General features: G+C 40.7%; 1 protein-coding gene and 1 long non-coding RNA gene across 3 annotated transcripts; both read right to left on the bottom strand.

Moving 5' to 3' along the window:
• Positions 1 to 839: 839 nt before the first annotated feature.
• LOC113035511 (uncharacterized) lies at positions 840 to 10,879 on the bottom strand. The gene is made up of 3 exons (XR_003274354.1): positions 10,456 to 10,879; positions 7,493 to 7,576; positions 840 to 1,756 (listed from the first exon to the last, which is right to left on the bottom strand). It is a non-coding gene; the product is annotated as an uncharacterized LOC113035511 (long non-coding RNA).
• Positions 10,880 to 14,220: 3,341 nt separating this feature from the next.
• On the bottom strand, positions 14,221 to 15,045 carry LOC113035194 (cystatin-SA-like). Of its 2 annotated transcripts, none has more exons than XM_026190548.1 (3): positions 14,689 to 15,044; positions 14,506 to 14,616; positions 14,221 to 14,360 (listed from the first exon to the last, which is right to left on the bottom strand). In XM_026190548.1, exons 1-3 carry the CDS (start codon positions 14,893 to 14,895, stop codon positions 14,271 to 14,273), a joined length of 408 nt encoding a protein of 135 aa, XP_026046333.1. In that variant the 5' UTR covers positions 14,896 to 15,044; the 3' UTR covers positions 14,221 to 14,270. The 2 variants fall into 2 exon arrangements, with proteins under 2 accessions (XP_026046333.1, XP_026046332.1); XM_026190547.1 differs by having other exon boundaries at positions 14,255 to 14,360; positions 14,466 to 14,616; positions 14,689 to 15,045.
• Positions 15,046 to 17,534: the final 2,489 nt, after the last annotated feature.

The raw sequence follows: 17,534 nt of genomic DNA, 5'->3' as shown, positions 1-17,534 counted from the left end.
GTGACTAATATACATGAACCCACACACAAACATACACACATTCATTCTTGGGAACTGTGTGAAAACTACTAAGAATCTGTTTATTTTCCACATTTAAGAAGTGCAAAAAAAAGTAAGAAAAAAAAAATCAAATTTAAAACCATATTTTGAGTTCATAAACCAGAAGAATATTATTCCAGGGGAAAATAGAGAAGCCAGCACTTTGTGACGTTTCTTTCAATGCTGAAGGCAATGCATCAGGTACTGTTGGCAATTGAGCATTAGCCAATCAGTTCCTGATGCAGTATCATCCACATCAGAAAGCTCTTCCTTCACTCCGACATCAGTGTAGGGGTAGCTGAAGCTGAATAATTTACAACACATTTTGATCGCACGCCAATACGTCCTAGTGGTGAGAGGAGCAATGCAAAATAACCCAAACTCATAACAACAAGCCAATTATTATTCTTTTCATCCTATGATAATACAATAGCCAATACTGTACAGTACACATCATCGTAAGTCAAGATGGCAGCAGAAGCATCTGGAAAGTGAATTCATGCAAATTCCAAATGGGCATGCATTATGAAAGAGCTGCAAGAGATGAGGCTGCACTTCAAAAGACTGTCGAAAAGAAATTTTTAAAAAGTGGGGAAGGGGGATGTGAGAGAAGGAAGAGCAGACAGAGAGGGTGTCTGTGAAATGCGCTTGTGTAATTGCAGTGACATCTTCATTGAGAGTCCTCCATCTCTTTCCTGTGTGCTCCAAAGGGCGTCGTTGACGCCGGTCGATGTGCAGAGCAGCCGAGGCGCTGTGTTTAGCATAATCCCAGAGGCCATTGTGAGAGCAGCTAGTGAACGACTCACAGTTGCCAGCTGAGATTTCACCAAAACACAGCAGAACACAAGGAGAAGGGGATGAGACAAGAAAATCAGAGGTGGAGGAGGGGTACAGAGAGGGGACAGGAGGGAAGGTAGGAGTAATGAAGAAAAGAATGCATGTGCCAAATATTACATTACCCTAAATCCAAAGGGTGTTATTGTGTGCATTAGTGTTGAGGCTAAGGGTGGTGGTTTTCTGTACTGAGCATTCAGCTTTCGCAGCATCAAAGAGGAAAAGTGTGAAACTTGCTTTCCTCCAGGTGGACTGCACCTGTTGGCCCTTATTCAGCACTGCAATTCAGTTTTTGCCCCCTTTTTTTCTTCTTTTAAGCAAAACCTGCTTTGATCACAGGTTCAGGTAGGTGGACATTTTTGGGGCCAACCTTTGTGTAAACAATGTGGTGATTTGTGAAATGTTCAAACAATATAGAATTTTTCTTAGTTTGCATTGTTATTCATATAAGGAGAAAGATGGAACAATGACTGTTTTAGGGCTGCTTTTTAAAGGGATATTAGACAAACTGCAGAATCTCTCCAGGTGATTGTGAGAAAATAAAGCACCATCACAGTTGCCTGCAGAGATTACTCAGTCAGCCTCAGATTTTTCTCTCTTGAACACGCATGCACACTCTTCTGTGGCGGGTATGTGTTATAGCTATAAGAGTCAATTGGCAGCAGATGGTTAACACTGATCAGGATAAAGGATGAGGTTTGACCCCCCTACCGTTTCCTCAAAGGTCTTGTGTTACCATAGTGACTAGTCCAGGGCACGTGCCTCCCATTGTTGAGCCGTATTCTCCGGGGTCAGCCACACACCCAGTTAGAGGTCAGATGTCACACAGGCCTCTCGCTCTGGTCACCACTCTGCAGCTTTCAGCCTCTGACCCCAACAAACACTGAAACAAATTAAGAGATGGGGAGAGGGGAGAAGACGATGACAAAATTAACCACATTTACTCAACAAATCTGCACAATCACATTCGGGTTCAGGTTATCCTGACAAAATCTGTTCTGAGTGCAGTGCAGTTTTCCGGGGAAGATGTACAGTGTAGTGGAGACTTCCTCTGCATCTTACAGTATGTCTCCCTCTTGTGGTGAAGTATGATAGTTTTATGTGGACTTGGTCTACATGATGAAACAAAAATGCACAGTATGGGGACATTCTCATGGCTGAGGGGTTAATGCCTCACATGTCTCTCTTTCAGTGTTTTCCCTCTATACCAACACTGCACACACAAACAATAATAGTGATGGTGAGCTCTGAAGAAGTGTTGCATGAAAAGATGCATACGATACTTTTTGACAGTTACTTGACACTTGGTTCTCGCCATTTTACATGTAACATGACCACATCTCATTCATGCAGCCACAAGGCTGACAAGACTTTCTACCAAACCTTATGTTTAATTATCAAATAGCTATCAAGCTAATGCACATTTACTGACCAGACTGGACACATTTTTGTAAGTTTTTTGCCAGAGGTACCATTTTTTTCTGTGTTGGGATATTCAGGTCATCGAGTTGCAAAGTGTTGCTCGGGCATTGACAAAAGAAAAATCTTAAGTTTATTAAACGGAACAGGCTGACAGTCCACACTTTGTTAGGCAGTGAATGAACAGAGTGGTTTTGACAGGCCTAACCTCTTAAGCTTCGGGTCCCACTGAGCTCGGCGCAGCTAGAGCTAAATGCCATCTGTCCCAACATCATGAGGCCCCCCAACCTGTCCCCCAACAGTTTAGCATAAAATCATGCATTGCTGCTATTAAGAAAGGACGCAAGATCATTTTAATCATCTGACATCAAAGTCCACAAATTAAAGAATTTGCCCCATTGCCAGCAAAAGTTTAGAAAAAAGTTATAAGGCTCGTCAGGTTAAAAGCTTTGCATACAGCAGTGCTTGTAATCCACTTGATTTGGTTTTCAAAAGAAAACACATAAGGAATATGCACTGGATTACAAGCAAAACAACTGTCTTTGAAGAATTAAAAAAAAAAAATCTTTCAAGAGGTCTACACTCTTTTGTAAGTTAAATAATGTTGCTGTTGCATTTCCCTCCCTGCCTTCATCTGCAGCCTGGCTTTTGGGTGCCTGCTACCGCTGCTGTGGGTTTACACCTAAAAATAAAGAGCAGAGAAGTCAGAGATGTGGAATTAGAAGGAAAACCCAATGAAATAGTAGCTCTGAACAGATACCAGTGACCCCTGAATACAGTCTGTCCTGTTTTACGACTGCTGCACAAAAGTCTTCACAAATAAATATTGTATTAAAAACTTCTTTTTTTTTAATGGACATTTTAAAAAGTAAGGAAATAAAATGCAGTTCAATTGTGTCAACTGCAAATGACTCTTTGCTTCAGTTAATCTCTGACTGTTTAACAGTTTTTCAAAAATAATTTTATGCTTTGCTGACTTTCACATACAGCACTGAACAATAAAATAATATCACGAGATGAACTTTGGTCCTCGTCCTTTCACAGTGTTGTCTGCTCCATTAGCTGTCATCTGATGTTAAGAGCAGAAACCAACCTTTGTGCCCTGCAGCTAGTGTGTGTGCGCTTTAGTACTTCATTAAGGTCTTGGACCTTAACTGTACAAGCAATTGTCCTCCTCCAACAAAAAGACTGACGCATTGCATCAGTTGGAGGTAAATTTATCAAAGGAGGCACATACAATAGACACAGCAGCACAAATTATGAAACAGGTCTGTAAGGGGCCTCCTGGTGAGCCATATTGTACTGATTGTTGATGGTCCAGTTTGGACTGAATGACATGTAGTGACATTCAGATGGAAAATGACAGAAATAGTGCTATACATGTACAGCATGAGTCAGTAAATGTGCAGTACGGTGAGCGGTGTGAAACGATGTGCATTCGTGTACACGAAGCCATGCTGAGTGACACAGACAACCCATAGACCTCTTATAGTTACACATTGGCTAAAAACAATTGGGATCTCCATGAACTGAAGTGACATGAGTATTTGTTCCAGCCTTTCCATTAGGAGCCCTTCTGTAGAGGTGAAAGAAAAAAGAACAAAAAAAAACCAGCACTGAGTGAGGGAGGGTAAGAGGGATAGTAGGATAAGGCGTGCGTACAACAATGTCTGGCAGAGTAAAAGGGATCAAACTGCAATAGCACGAGCTGCACTGAATTTGAGGGTGGGTTTATCTACTTACACAGCCATTTTACTCAAGCCACATAGCAATGTTAAATATCACAAAACAGGCAGAACATGAATCATGGCACAAAAATGTAAATGCACAATTGATCAGTCCTGAGATATGTTTTTCCAGTGCTAGCTGTGAAATAATTATGTGCTTTTATAAAACAGGATTACCAATTTTAGAGCCGCAACAATCGGTCAATCCCTTCGCAAGTCCATTAGCTGAAAATTCAGCAATTATTCTGATGAATCTTTTTAGTAAAAATCACCAACAGTTCTCTCCATTAGGAAGATTTGCTGCTTTTCCCTATTCCATGACATTATTTTTATACACTGTTTTAGACCAGACAAAAATAAATAAATAAAAGCAGTTAAAAAATAAAACACAGATAACAAAACAATCTACTGTGAGGCACGTTTACTAGACTAGTTACTTAATTTCAGATAAAAAATAAAAATAAAAATAAAGCTCCTGTACAGTACTGTGGAGACCAGTTTTAATTTGCCTGTCGTTCACTTGAATATGAGCCTGGCTGCCATTTAGCCCCTGCACTGCAGTCTCACATGAAATGGACCGATGGCACATCAGACTGTCCTCACCATATTTACATCCCATCTCCGTTATTGGATGCATAATTCCTCCACACATCTCTTCAATCTTGTATCACAGACACACACACACACACAACTGACGACAATTATAATTTCATATGCCCCAGTGTATCGCCCACCCAAGCAATTTTCTGCCATTTAAATGTGAATTTATGTCTCATGTAAATGCGCAGGGATTCGATTTAGGCCCATTGGAGGACTGGCCTTTTCCCCAAAGAGCTTACTGTTATAGACTTCTGGTCATTTCAAGGTCTCTGTTCATCACCTCGATTTCACAGATTGCATCGGCACTGAATGACATCACACCACCTTATCAACTTCTCTCCTTACCCATAATACGGTTTCACCAAAAATCTGAATATTAAGTCAAACCATCTCTTACCTTGATCAATGCATCACCCTTCTGTTTTCAACCACCTGCTCTGCGGGTTTCCTATTAATGAAATGTAATTAGCTCTTATTTGTGACTGATTTTGAATAATTAAATACATTTTCATTGTCTAATATCAATCCCAGACATGTTTATGATAAAACTTTCCTGTCAACTTGAGCACTGCACTCCCTGACTGTGTGTAAATAAAAATGTTGAGTCATGTTTTAGAACGAGCCAGAAAAAAGGAGGATTCTCTAATGAAGAATAACATCTTCTCCCTCAGTGGGGATATATACTTTCAAGTCTGCACAATAAAACTAAAGCAAAAAGAAGAACAGTCGTTCCAAATCATCAGTTTATTTAATAAACTTCAAAATTATGGGCTTCTGGTCAGGTAATTTCCCAAACCTATAGTTTCACCATTTTCAAATGAGGCTAGAAGAATGTTGCTATTTCTTTAAATGCCTGTTTTCCATGCTGACGATAAAATCGGTGGAAAAACATTTCAATTAAGTTCACGTTTCACAGGCGGTAATTGGCTGTTTTATTGGCCACATCACAACATAGCAAGCAGTAATACATGACCTTTGTAAAGAGCATTTCTTGACAACGTGTTACTGTTTTACTTCAAATAAGTTTCTTCTTCATTCATTTAGAAAAACAAAGACTCAAACTTCTAACTATACACTGGGCACTTTCAATTCCTTAATAAAATGTCTTCTCTACTAACACAATACAATGAGCACATTTAAGGAGGCAGGTAATTTTTTACTTCATTTACGTATGTGTGTGTGGTTATTTTTTTCTGTGAGAGTAAGTCAGCTACTGTTCTAGTTCAGGAGATAAATATGACGTGAACCTTTCAGCTGCTCAAACTATGAATCCAAGATAAGACCTTGACCACATGATCAATTTCCTGCTCTTATCACAATAATAACTAGTCCACCTGCTGCTGATCACATGCACCCTCCAAAACCCTCACAAATACTGCAAAATGCATAGCACCATCAGTCTACATTCCCTCATCTTATCCGAAACCCAAGGTCTTTACACTCAGTTATCAAATACAGCTGGCTGTTGCGCAAACCATCAAGTGACACTTCTTTTGATGGCACCTTTAGTTTCACTGTGAAGAAGAACGTTAATATTGATAATACTGGTCAAACCTAAGAGCAAAAATAATTGGTAGCTCATATTTGAGCCACTTTTTAGGCTGATGCCATGTTCAAGCAGACAAAAAAGCAGCACTGCATGGAGGCCAATAAAGGCCTACAGCAATAGTTAACGCCCCAGAAGCTGTACTCAGAAAGCTTACAGTACCTACAAGGAGGTGATGTTACAAAGCAGACACAAGAGGTCTCCTCCATCTTTTACTTTCTTTTCAGAGCTACTGAAAGACCCTTTGGACGCCACTCTAAACTGTTGTCTTCACTTTCATATTCAATACATATTCACATGTTGCTTGTCATGTGTTTCTTTGGTGTATTAAGAGTTGTTTTTTTTCATGTGCTATGTGCAGAGGTGTTTTTTTCTGTTCTCAAACTGATCTCCCTGTTGGAGCTCAGTCTGAGGGGAGTTATTTTTTTCTCCTTATCTTTCCTCGTGTGGTGCATTTTCCATTGTTATACCTCTCTGACCTGTCTTCCCCATGTGATGTTTTGTGTAATGTATGTATGATCGGAGGGTAAGATGGCGCCGCCATGGCGTGCAATAGGTCGGCAGCCTTATGAAATTTCCCCTTGTGGGACTAATAAAGGTATATCAAATCAAATAAAATCAAATTATAAACAAGAAACTGGCTACCAACTTGGGCTGCTTTAAAACTTACACCATATAATTGTTTAGTATAATACAGTGGACTTCAAACGTTTTCTGGCGAGTACCAGTTCAGAAGGAAAAAAAGAAAAAGAAAACTGAGCTCTACACCAATTTTTTATCAATACAATACAAAAAGAATTCAAGATGAATTTTCCCTAAATAAAGGTCACACAGCAGCATCAAAAAACTCTTGTTTGTTTCCCCATGAATTATTCAACTTAGTTTCACTTCATATTTTCACCTGGTTGTCTGCATCCCACCTGAAGTAGCTTTGTGCCCCACAGTTTTTAGAGCCACTGGTTTAATAAGACATGGCACTGCACAAATGTGTTGCATGAGTTATGGTGCAGGGTTCAGACAATGTCCAGAAAAATGCAGTGTTGCAGGTAAAGTGCTGTGTAATTCCAACCCAGAGAGAGAGGACTTGAGGGACCAGCAAAAAAAAGCAATGCAGCTCACTGTGCATTTGTGATTGATGGTCTCTGTCTGTGCAATAGCTGACTGAGCAACATGTACATCTCTCTTATTCAAACACTTAATGCCATGCACACTTACAATAGTGTGCTCAGACGGGCATCTCAGTGTATCTGAGTGTATCTCAGCCCAGTCATATGCGTCAGGCTTGCTATAGTGGCTAATTTAGAAGAGGGACCTACTACATAACTACCATGTCTTAGGTTGGCGTCCGACTTGGGGTCTTTGTCGCACGTTCTCTGTCATCCACTGCACCCTGATTCATCGTGGTACACCACTGAAAGAAAAAGAAAAAAAAAACATGGAGAAGAATATCTTTAATCTTATGAAACTCTTAAGAAATGTGTCCAGCATATATACTGTCATATTTGTTGATCTATGGGTCAACAACACTGCATACTGTAAGAGCATATTTCTGCAAATTCTTGATCCTGTCACGTCTCTGTTGTCTGGTGCCAAGACATGTTCGGTCTGGCTTTTGGCCAGGCTGGGCTGGTCGCCACCACGGCCCCAGCAGCCTAGCAGGCAGGCCTAGCTTAATGCTGACACATCGCTAACATCAGCCAGGGAGAAGAGACCTCTGGGAGATGCTGAAACATCAGCACAGCACCATTTCAGATATACAAGGAGGGATATGCGTGCTCATCTACAGCAAAATTTAAGAAGCTGCCACAGTAACACGTAGGGACATTATTTTGACACACAACATCCTCTTGTGGGGAGTGAGGCTGTTCACACTGCGTATTACGCACACTGACAGAGAAACTGTGGAAACGCACAGAAAAAGCCACACCCCTACAAATAAACCTATGATCATTCACATGAAAGCGTCCGATCATACTTTCGTTCCCCAACAAGAAAAACAGATGAAAATATTCAAAGGGACATAACCAGTCACATTTTGCTTAAACTGGTGTATTAGTGGTTTAAATTTGTGAATATTAAGAAAAGCATAATCTATTGCAATATTGTGACTTTAGGGACAAATAAACCTTAAAGATATTAACAACAACAACAACAACATATCACAGCACCTGATCCCAGAAAAGAAAATATATTTTCTTCTTTATGGGCATGTTTGGGGTAAACTAATCAAGCAGTGCTATTATTTCTAAAGGTAAAGGGCAATTCTAAACAATCACTATATTCTGTTTAAAAAAAACAAAACAAACAAACCTCGGAGCTTAATGAGGACAATATTGTGTAAACTAGAACAGAACTAAAAAAAACGGACAAGACCCAAACTCTTCACAATAGTGGTGTTTTTTTCATTCACACTAATCCTATCATAACGGCTGCCCTTTGTGCTTAGCAAGCCATGCAGATGAGATTGGCAGCAACGAGCATGTCATCGATATGCACAGATATAACCAGGAGTGCCGCTGATTGATGATGCAAACCTTCTCCCTATAGCCTTGTTTGTGACCTCTGACTTCTTACCCCTTGAGGGGTTAAACTTATTACCCTTTGACTCATGTGACCTCTTCTTTGAAAAGGGCTAGATTGAACGATGACCACAGCTTGGGTCCTATTGGCCACTCTGTCTCCAAACTGCGGCCAGAGGGCTGACCATCCAAACCCTACAGGGATGTGACCCTGGACCTGCCACACGCTCTGTGGATAATACTATTAACAGGTCAATACAAACCTTAAAAGAAGGGGGGAAGCAAATGCTGCTTTAACCTAAAGATGAGCAGAAGAAAGGGATGAGGGGGAGATATGTGGAAGGAACACATTTGCAAGACGTATATGGAGGTTATTTGTCAAGTCTGTTTGAACAAATGGTCGCCAATTTGATATGCAAACCGAGATAATGACCTCACCTGGACAAATTTTGGAAACCACTGAAAGTACATATCAGTATGGCTGCTCTGTTAAAAAAAACTGTATGGTCATTCACTGAAGGTGCCGCCAAAACTGTGTGCAGAAAAGCAACAGAAGTGAGCAAAATGTGTTCAGTTCATTAATTCTCAACTTAAATAAACCTCAGTGAAAGAACATGAGTACTTTTATCGTATCTAATTTAATCGAAAACTCGATTTTGATTATGTGTAAATTTAGGATTCAAGATTCTGTTAAAAACAAAGAAATTGTCCATGTGAACATTTAATTAGTGTATAATATGAATGCAATAATTAAATGTAGCTTGATCTCCAGCCTGAACCGAGGAGGGGCGTATTGGATGTTTGCCAGTAAACCACGCTACATGCAAGACATGTGCTCTCCCTCTCATACACACCCTCTACACAAGGATTGTTAGCTGTTTAATACCCATTACTGTTATTTCTCTCTAAGAAAAAGCATCTAAATGAGCTTTTGTAGAGTGAAGCAGTTAACTTATTGGTAAAAGATTTATTGGGATTTTAACCAATATGTCTTTATACTACACTTAAACTTTTTATGATGAATCAAACCAATATGCAGCATCGCCTATCTGAAACTGTTGTCCTTAATTAGGATACTTCAAAATGAATGCTGTGCAATCTCAAAACCATTAGCTAACTAAAGAAAATCCTCCAAATTCACCGTGTTTATCTCCAACTCTTTGGCAGTCTCTGCGATCAATATCACAACCCCCCCCAAAAAATGGGAAAAAATGAAAAAAAATTAAGAAAAAATTTTTAAAAAAAAATCCCATCGCTTTAAAGACAAGTATATCTACTAGACTTGATTTGACTGAAAGCCTGTACTTAAACATAATGAATACGCATATAGAGGGTGTACACAGGGCATACATAATGCGCTTTGTCTACCTCCACCCTTAAGAGTTGAGTGCCAATAAAAATAATAAAATGCAAAAATAAATAATGCAACAAGCAGCCAAAGCCATGACCCCTATAAAATTTGTTTTGAAGAACGCATTACAGGATAATAAAATAAAATTGAGCTCAAACACATGGAGAGAATTCACTCTGCTAAACTTGTCAGACCTGCGGCTACAGTGGCGCTTGTAAACAACCCTACCTACAAGCACACATTCAGCCTCATGCAAACGCACATGCAATCTCACACAAACAGCAGAGGCTCACGGATTACTCTGAAACATGAAGAGGGGGAAATCTTCAAATGGAGAGGGAGAAAGAGGAAACCCAAAGAAAATTTAAAAAGAATTTGCTCACAAGGCAGAAAGGGAAAAGAAAAATAATCAAACAGTACCTCCTATAGCATCCATGTCAGGAGAGAAGGGTGGGACACCTGCAGAACCTCGCATGTCTATCCAGAGCTCTTCAGCGACTGCTCCCTCACGGAGCAGAGTGTGTGTATGAGCCAGAGAGAGAGTATGTGTGTGTTGGTGACTGAGGGAGGGGATCCTACCATCCTACCCCTCCTCCTTCGGACTGTGCCTCCTTAACAGGATGGAGGGGTAGGTGGGGCCACCGCAATAAAGCAAACACATACACACACATTTCTCTATGGTTGTTATGTCCTCGCATCTCTCACTCTTTCCCGCCTCCACACTTCCATCTTTCCATCTCTTTCCAAGACTTGCTCTCTCCCTCCTTCCCTCGCACACTTGTTCTCGCGCTTCTCACCTCGTGTTTCCCTCTGAGTCTTGGTCTGTCTGCCAGGCTCCTACACTCTCCCACTACCTTTCATCTCCCACCCCTCTCTACTCCTTGCCCCTATCCCCTCCTTTCTCACTGTATCGTAATACTAACATGCATGCTCTTGTTAATCTGGAGGGGAGAGGGACATATGCTGTTTCTGGCTGGTGGTCTACAACCTGCTAAACTCCTGGTGTGTATGGCATGTGTGTGTGCGTATCCTGTTGGTTTTTAGTCTCATAATACTACGCTGCTAGGATTAGGCGGGACAGTCAGAGAGCACTGCATGGTGGAGAGGTGAAAAGAGAGAAGAGGGACAGCAAAAAAAGAGGAGCGGCGCCACGATCAAGAGCAGCAAAACACACTTCTTTTTTTTTTTAACCTTTTATAGTTCTTTTTCTGGGTCGCTGTGCCAGCACCCCTCCTTTCCTTCATTCATCCGGCCACACAAGTCCCATCTGATTCAGGGAGTACCCATCCCTACATAAATCATTCTCTTATTCCATTGGCCACACATTACATTCAAAATATTGATTCCCCCCCCCCCCCCTGCTGCAGCACTGATTGCAAGGAAACCCTGCACACTGGTCACAAACAGGAAGTGGAAAAACAAACCACGGGTGTGTTTCGATTGACCACAATGGCGGACTCAGAGCTTTGGTCACAACACTGACAAGGGGAATCTATGCCTTTCTGCACAAATAATGGAAATCCAACAACCAAGTAAAACAGAGAAAAAGGCAGTTAAAAGGAGTTCAGAATGATTTACAGCCACATTATCCTCAAAACAACCCAGAAAGCACCACTAGGAACAATGACGTACATCTGCTTTTCAACATTTTCAGTCTACAGAGTTAATGTCTTAAGATTATTTCTTGTTACATAAACCATGCACTTTTGAAAACAAAACTCAGTTTTAAACAAACCATTGTCCTTGAATTCAAACTGACCATCAGAAGGGCAAATGCTGCTGTTTCCATGACAGCACAGCTGACGATACTTTGAACTCTGACCTTATACTCCTGCCTTTTGCTCGGAAGCAGTGACCAACCCAAAGGGTCAATCAAAACGAGGTCAGGAGAGGTCGAATGGTAACGACTTCTCTCTGGTTACGCAATCACACCATATCAACCTCCACCAAACTGCATCTAAGCATCATTCATCCTAATCAGAGCAGTGCACCTTCCAGGAGCAAAGAAGGGGGGATGCTGCATTCAGTATTACGAGACAGGTGAAAACCCCTGGGATCACACAGGGAAGAGCAAATATGAAAATCTGAAATAAGAAAAGAGGATAAAACCACGACAGAAAGTAATCACTTATACTTGTGGACTCCCATTCATTCATGCAGCGGGCCTGTATTGATGTATTAATCTGTCTGTCACAGACCACTTTATGTAGTCATTTAGAAGTAATTTTGATGTAATTATCTTATATTATTTTGCAATTATGCGCAAGAAATTGGATTAAAATAAGGGAATGAGGTCAGTGAGCATGATTCAGCTGCATTTTTAAGAGAAATATGTACAATGTAATAATGGCAGGAAGGCTCTTAACTCATGGCATGCAATGAAAAGCATGATTATTCACATTACTCCAGATGAGAAATATAAGAAGTTATAATAAGAACTATATAATAAATTATCCTGTAAGGTTCATACACAGGTATACCAGAGGCCTAAGATGAGTCAGCAGTTTTGTGTGATTTTTTTGTTTTTGTTTTTTTAAAGTGTAGCGACAGATCCCAACAACAAAAAGGTCTCATTCATCAGAGAGGATGGCGGGCAAGTGCACCAACTGTATTTTATAGAGAATGTGGTCTCATCTTGAAAGACAGAGGGGTAAATCTTTAAGAAAGGATGATACCGTCTTCTGGTAGAGAAACTGGGTTGGAAGATATGGGGGAAAGACAGATGAAGGGGTGGAGGGACTGATCAGAGGGGTGCCAGACACAAAGAGGCCAGGCCATGGCCAGTGGCACGCGATGGGCAGATTAACCAGCGTTTCCTCCCCTAACTGAAGCATTAGGACACCTGACTGAGTCCCGCCAATGGCAGCCAGCCAAGGATTTGTTGGGGGGGGAGACAAGCTGAGGCTCGCCTTTCAGCACTCAGGCTCTGCAACTGCACAAAGACGGGCGGGGTGGTTTTCGCTTGGGGGGGGGGGGGGGGGGGGGGGGGGGGCGCGGAATAAGGGGTGATGGGCTGGTGGCTTGGAGTTGGGAGGGGGGCCTACAAGCCTAACCCCTCACCATCTGCTGAACAGGCTAAGTGAGGACAGGGGTAGGGCCAGAGTGCGGGTGGAGTATGTGAGCGCGTGCATGGAAACTACGCGTGTATCTGCATGCACGCACCTGTTAGTGTGTCAGTGGGCGGGTGAGTGGGATGGCAGATGGACAGGGCATACTCCTGGCACTACAGCTTCAGTGTTAGTCATCCCAAATTAAGGAGTATCCCCCCTTCCCCCACATTCCTAACCCCTGCTACCTAATACACAGTGCCAGCCAATTCTTTATGTTTTGCTCAGTTTGATTAAGACATCCATGATTAGAGACATTATGAGCTGGGTGAGAGGGTGTGTGAACAGCTTAGCCATGCGGCTCTTTACTGTAATCAAAGCCAAACAGATGCAGTCTCATTGGTCCCCACGCCACTCAGCAATATCTCATATTCTGACATTGCAGACACATTTTATCCAAATTTCATCTTGAGCAAAATGCAGCAGAAATATGGATATATTTATACACACACACACACACACACACACCACTGCTGCCCCAGACAACACATCTTCATACCATAATTTGATAATCCCCCTACCAACCCCCTTGTTGTTTGCCTGAATTTACTCTCACACATTGTGATCTGTTTATCCCCCCCCCCCCCCCAATTTAGGGGAAAAAAAAAAAAAAAAAAAAAAAAAAAAAAAAAAAGGGGGTCAGAGTGGCAGACAGTTCAGTCTTGCTGAGCAGTAATCTGAAAAAAAAAATGCCTGTAATCCTCCATACAGAGCCCTTCTGGAGACCGTGGTTATATGTGGAGGTGTAGCCTCGTCTCAGTTTAGCAGCCATGTGTCTGACCAAGCCTGACACGCAACTAGGTCCTTACAGCTGCCAGGACACACACTGAGAGATGAGGCACAGTAAAGCTGCCCCCGGTCACTCACTGGAATAATTATGCTTTTTTTTTTTTTTCCCCCATACAATGCCGAGGTGGCGCAGGTCACTGAACTTAATCATCTCTGTGTTGGTACAAGTGACATAAATGAGAGCCAATGAAATCATGGTTTATGATCATGCTATTATAAATTTAGAGTGGGCACAGTACACCAACTGGCACTCTTTCTGAAAGTTGAGATGATCAGACTAAAACAACGCTCACTGATAACTCTTTACTTGGAAACACCAAAAGTGACAGTATGAGTGTATTAGCTTTTATTTTGGTGGCACTCATTTTTAGAGAGAACACGTGATTTCTCCCAGGAGACTTCTACAACGACGAAGTGGCACTGGTACTCCTGAAAGAAATGGCAAATTAGTACATTTAACTACTATGCAATTTGAAAATATTTTTTTTTTAAAAAGGGGGGGGGGAGGGGTTAGTGGGGTTATGATGCATTTACCCCCTCGGTGTGTTATGCACCACCCAGTTCTTGAACTTGCCTTGCGTCTAGACTGGAAAGCACATGGCTCGCTGTCCGCAGCAGCGTGGTTTCTGCTGCACACAGTCTGCCCCAGCAGCATGTCCAGAATGTACTTTATTCCCGCAACTACCTGCAGAAAACATCACCACCTATTCGTATATTTTAACTGAAAATTGGGTTGTGACTTCTGATGAAGTTTTACCTGAATTTTAGCCGATGTTATCGCCACAGTTTTATAAGCGAACATCTCTCCTGCGTTGACTTTGTTGAATTCAGCCACAGCAAAGTGAGCTGCCGTCAAAACCCTGGTGTCGTTAACCGGAACACGTCGGGGCTCCCCGGTCATGGTTTGTTCGGCGGCCGAAGCACAAACACAAACAAAAACAAAAACAAAAAACCAGGCAAACATCCTGAATCAAAACATGTGGGTTCAAAGTTTATAAAAGAACGTCTAGGCTCTGAGTGCCTAACTTCGCATTATATGCCGGGTTAAAACTTGCTCGGTAAACGCACACCTGCGTCCAATCTGCTGATTAACTGAACGTAAAAGAGACACGCGCCACTCAGAACAGTAGATTCGGTGTTGCGCGGCAACCACGTTGCTGAGCTACCGAGAAACACAAGCTACTACAGACTAAAAAAAATATATATACAATGAATTTAAGAACTAATGGCATGTTTATTATTTAAAACAACAATGTCACTGCTATAAAGACAAAGTATCAGTGATTATTTGAATATATGAAGGGTGACAAGGGGGGAAAAAAATAACAGAAACGCCAATAAAAGGGATAAAACCCCATTCTTCTTAAAGTTATTCACTCATTTTGTGTTTTGATCATGTGGGTAAGCCTAAAATCTTTCACAGGTGTTTCTCCTCAGATCTCTCCCCTTGAATCTGCAGGTCTGGATCAACTTGATCCTTATTTTCACAAGCTGACAAGAGATTTTATATTAGAACTACTGACTTCTATTTTTAACATTCTCCTTTCAAACAATGAGATCTCTGTCATATGGAAATCTGCCTATGTTTTCCTTTTATTAGAAGGAAATTACCAATCAGTTACAGGCCAATTTTAGCAACGGTGTTTTAGCAAAGGTTTTCCAAAGACTTATCAATGAACAACTAACTGTTTTCCAACATTAGTCAAGTTTTAGAAAGCAGCACAGCAAAATAACAGCTGTTGTTAATGTGGTGAATGTATAATGGTGCAATGGACTGCACAAAACATTGTGCTGTTCTTTTTCGTGATCTGTTTTGACACAATTGATCATGACACCTAAATGGACAACCCAACATTGGCTTGTCTGCAAATGCTTAAGTTGGCTTTTACATTACTTGTCAGCTAGAACATAGTACGGCCCCTTTACTGCGTTTTCTTCTTCTTTTCTCCCAGTATCCAGTGAAGTTCCCGAGGGCTCTATATTAGCACCACTCCTCTCTTTCTCTATGCAACTAACATTAGTGAAAAATGTTGCATTTTCTTTTATGCTTATATGACTCCTTGAGTCATATAAGCCCTCAAATTTCTGATGCTTGTTAAATGAAGGCAAATCCAATGTGGTGATGTTCTCAAATAGCAAAGAGTTAACAAATTTGCCTAAAATCAAAACCACTCAAGGGGGTAAAATTGAAACGGTCACAATTTAGGCAAGTATTTAGGCATCATTACAGATCAAAAAATGTCTTTTAAACCCAAGCTGAAAAGCTTGTGACCAAGCTGAAATATAATCAAGTTTCTTTTAGGAATAAATCTTATTTCTTGCTCCTCGTGTGGAAACACCTGATTTCTGCAACTTTTTTTGTGATGGTGAGGTGTTCTTTATGACCAGTACCATTGTTCTTTATGTTTTATTATTAGCTTGGAAATCATGGACATCACTGCTTGGGCTAGTTATACACCCAGTGCACCTATGTCACTTTATCCTGGAATAATCTACAAAAGGAGCTGAAACAATCAGAACTGAGGGAGTTAAAATCAATTTTAAAGGACCAAGTTGCTCTTGTAATGATCTGTTATTGTGTATGTTTAAAGATATTAGTGTTTGCCATTTTTATCTTTGTTATATTGTTATATATTTCTCTTGCCCTCTTTGCCAGGTCTCTCTAATAACATTTACCTAGGTAGATCAAGGATATATACATAACCAAGCTGAATGATAGTCTCTTGTGCAACATTTTACTGGTGTGGTAAGCAATTTTAGTTTAAAGACTGCAGGGTCAGTTACTGGTTTCAAAAACTACTAAACACAAATTGTCAAACTCCTCTTAGGCCACATACAGCCCAGTGTGATTGCAAGTGAGACCAACCAGTAAAATATTGCATTAAAAAAACAGTATTCCAATGTTTTTTCCTATTTGTTTGAACAAGTAAATACTAAAAATGTAAAAATAAATTAATAAATTAATACATTTAAAAAAATAAAGTTTTAAAAAGAAAAGAAAAATCAATAAAACCAACCCCCAAATGTAAGACACCCTTTATCCCACTCCTCTCAGTTTATGTTATTGCATAAGCCACAAAATATTGACATTTGGAGCTTTTATACCTAAACAAGAACATTATTTTATGTCTTTACTAATACTTTCCATATAGGTAAACTTCTATGTAGTAAAACTGGCAATACAAAATGAATAAAAGTGTTTTTTATTGAAAAATTGAAGTAGGTAATGACTGCACGAAGTTTTTACAATTTACAAAGCTATGCAGTGGGCCAAACTTAACCAGTTTCTAGCCTCTGGGTCGCATATCTGACGTGACTGTACTAAATCATTTACACAACAAGGTTATTAAAACGCAGCCTCACCCAGGCACAGAAAATTCCTTGAAATGGGGATATCAAAGAGCATTGCTGTAAATCCATCCTCAAAACTTTGAAGTCTGTGTGAGAAAGGGTACAAGCAACTTTAAAGGGGTTGCAGGGTTACCATGTTAAATACAATATCGGATGGAAACACTGCAAAATAACGCAAAGCACACCTTGCCCAACCCGAAGCCTGGCAGCAGCATGTTCATGCTATGGAAACGCTTCTATGCCGCAGACCCT

Source organism: Astatotilapia calliptera, chromosome 13, assembly GCF_900246225.1.
Source record: "Astatotilapia calliptera chromosome 13, fAstCal1.2, whole genome shotgun sequence".
NCBI classification, from domain to species: Eukaryota; Metazoa; Chordata; class Actinopteri; order Cichliformes; family Cichlidae; genus Astatotilapia; species Astatotilapia calliptera.
This window is presented reverse-complemented; position numbering and strand designations above follow the sequence as displayed.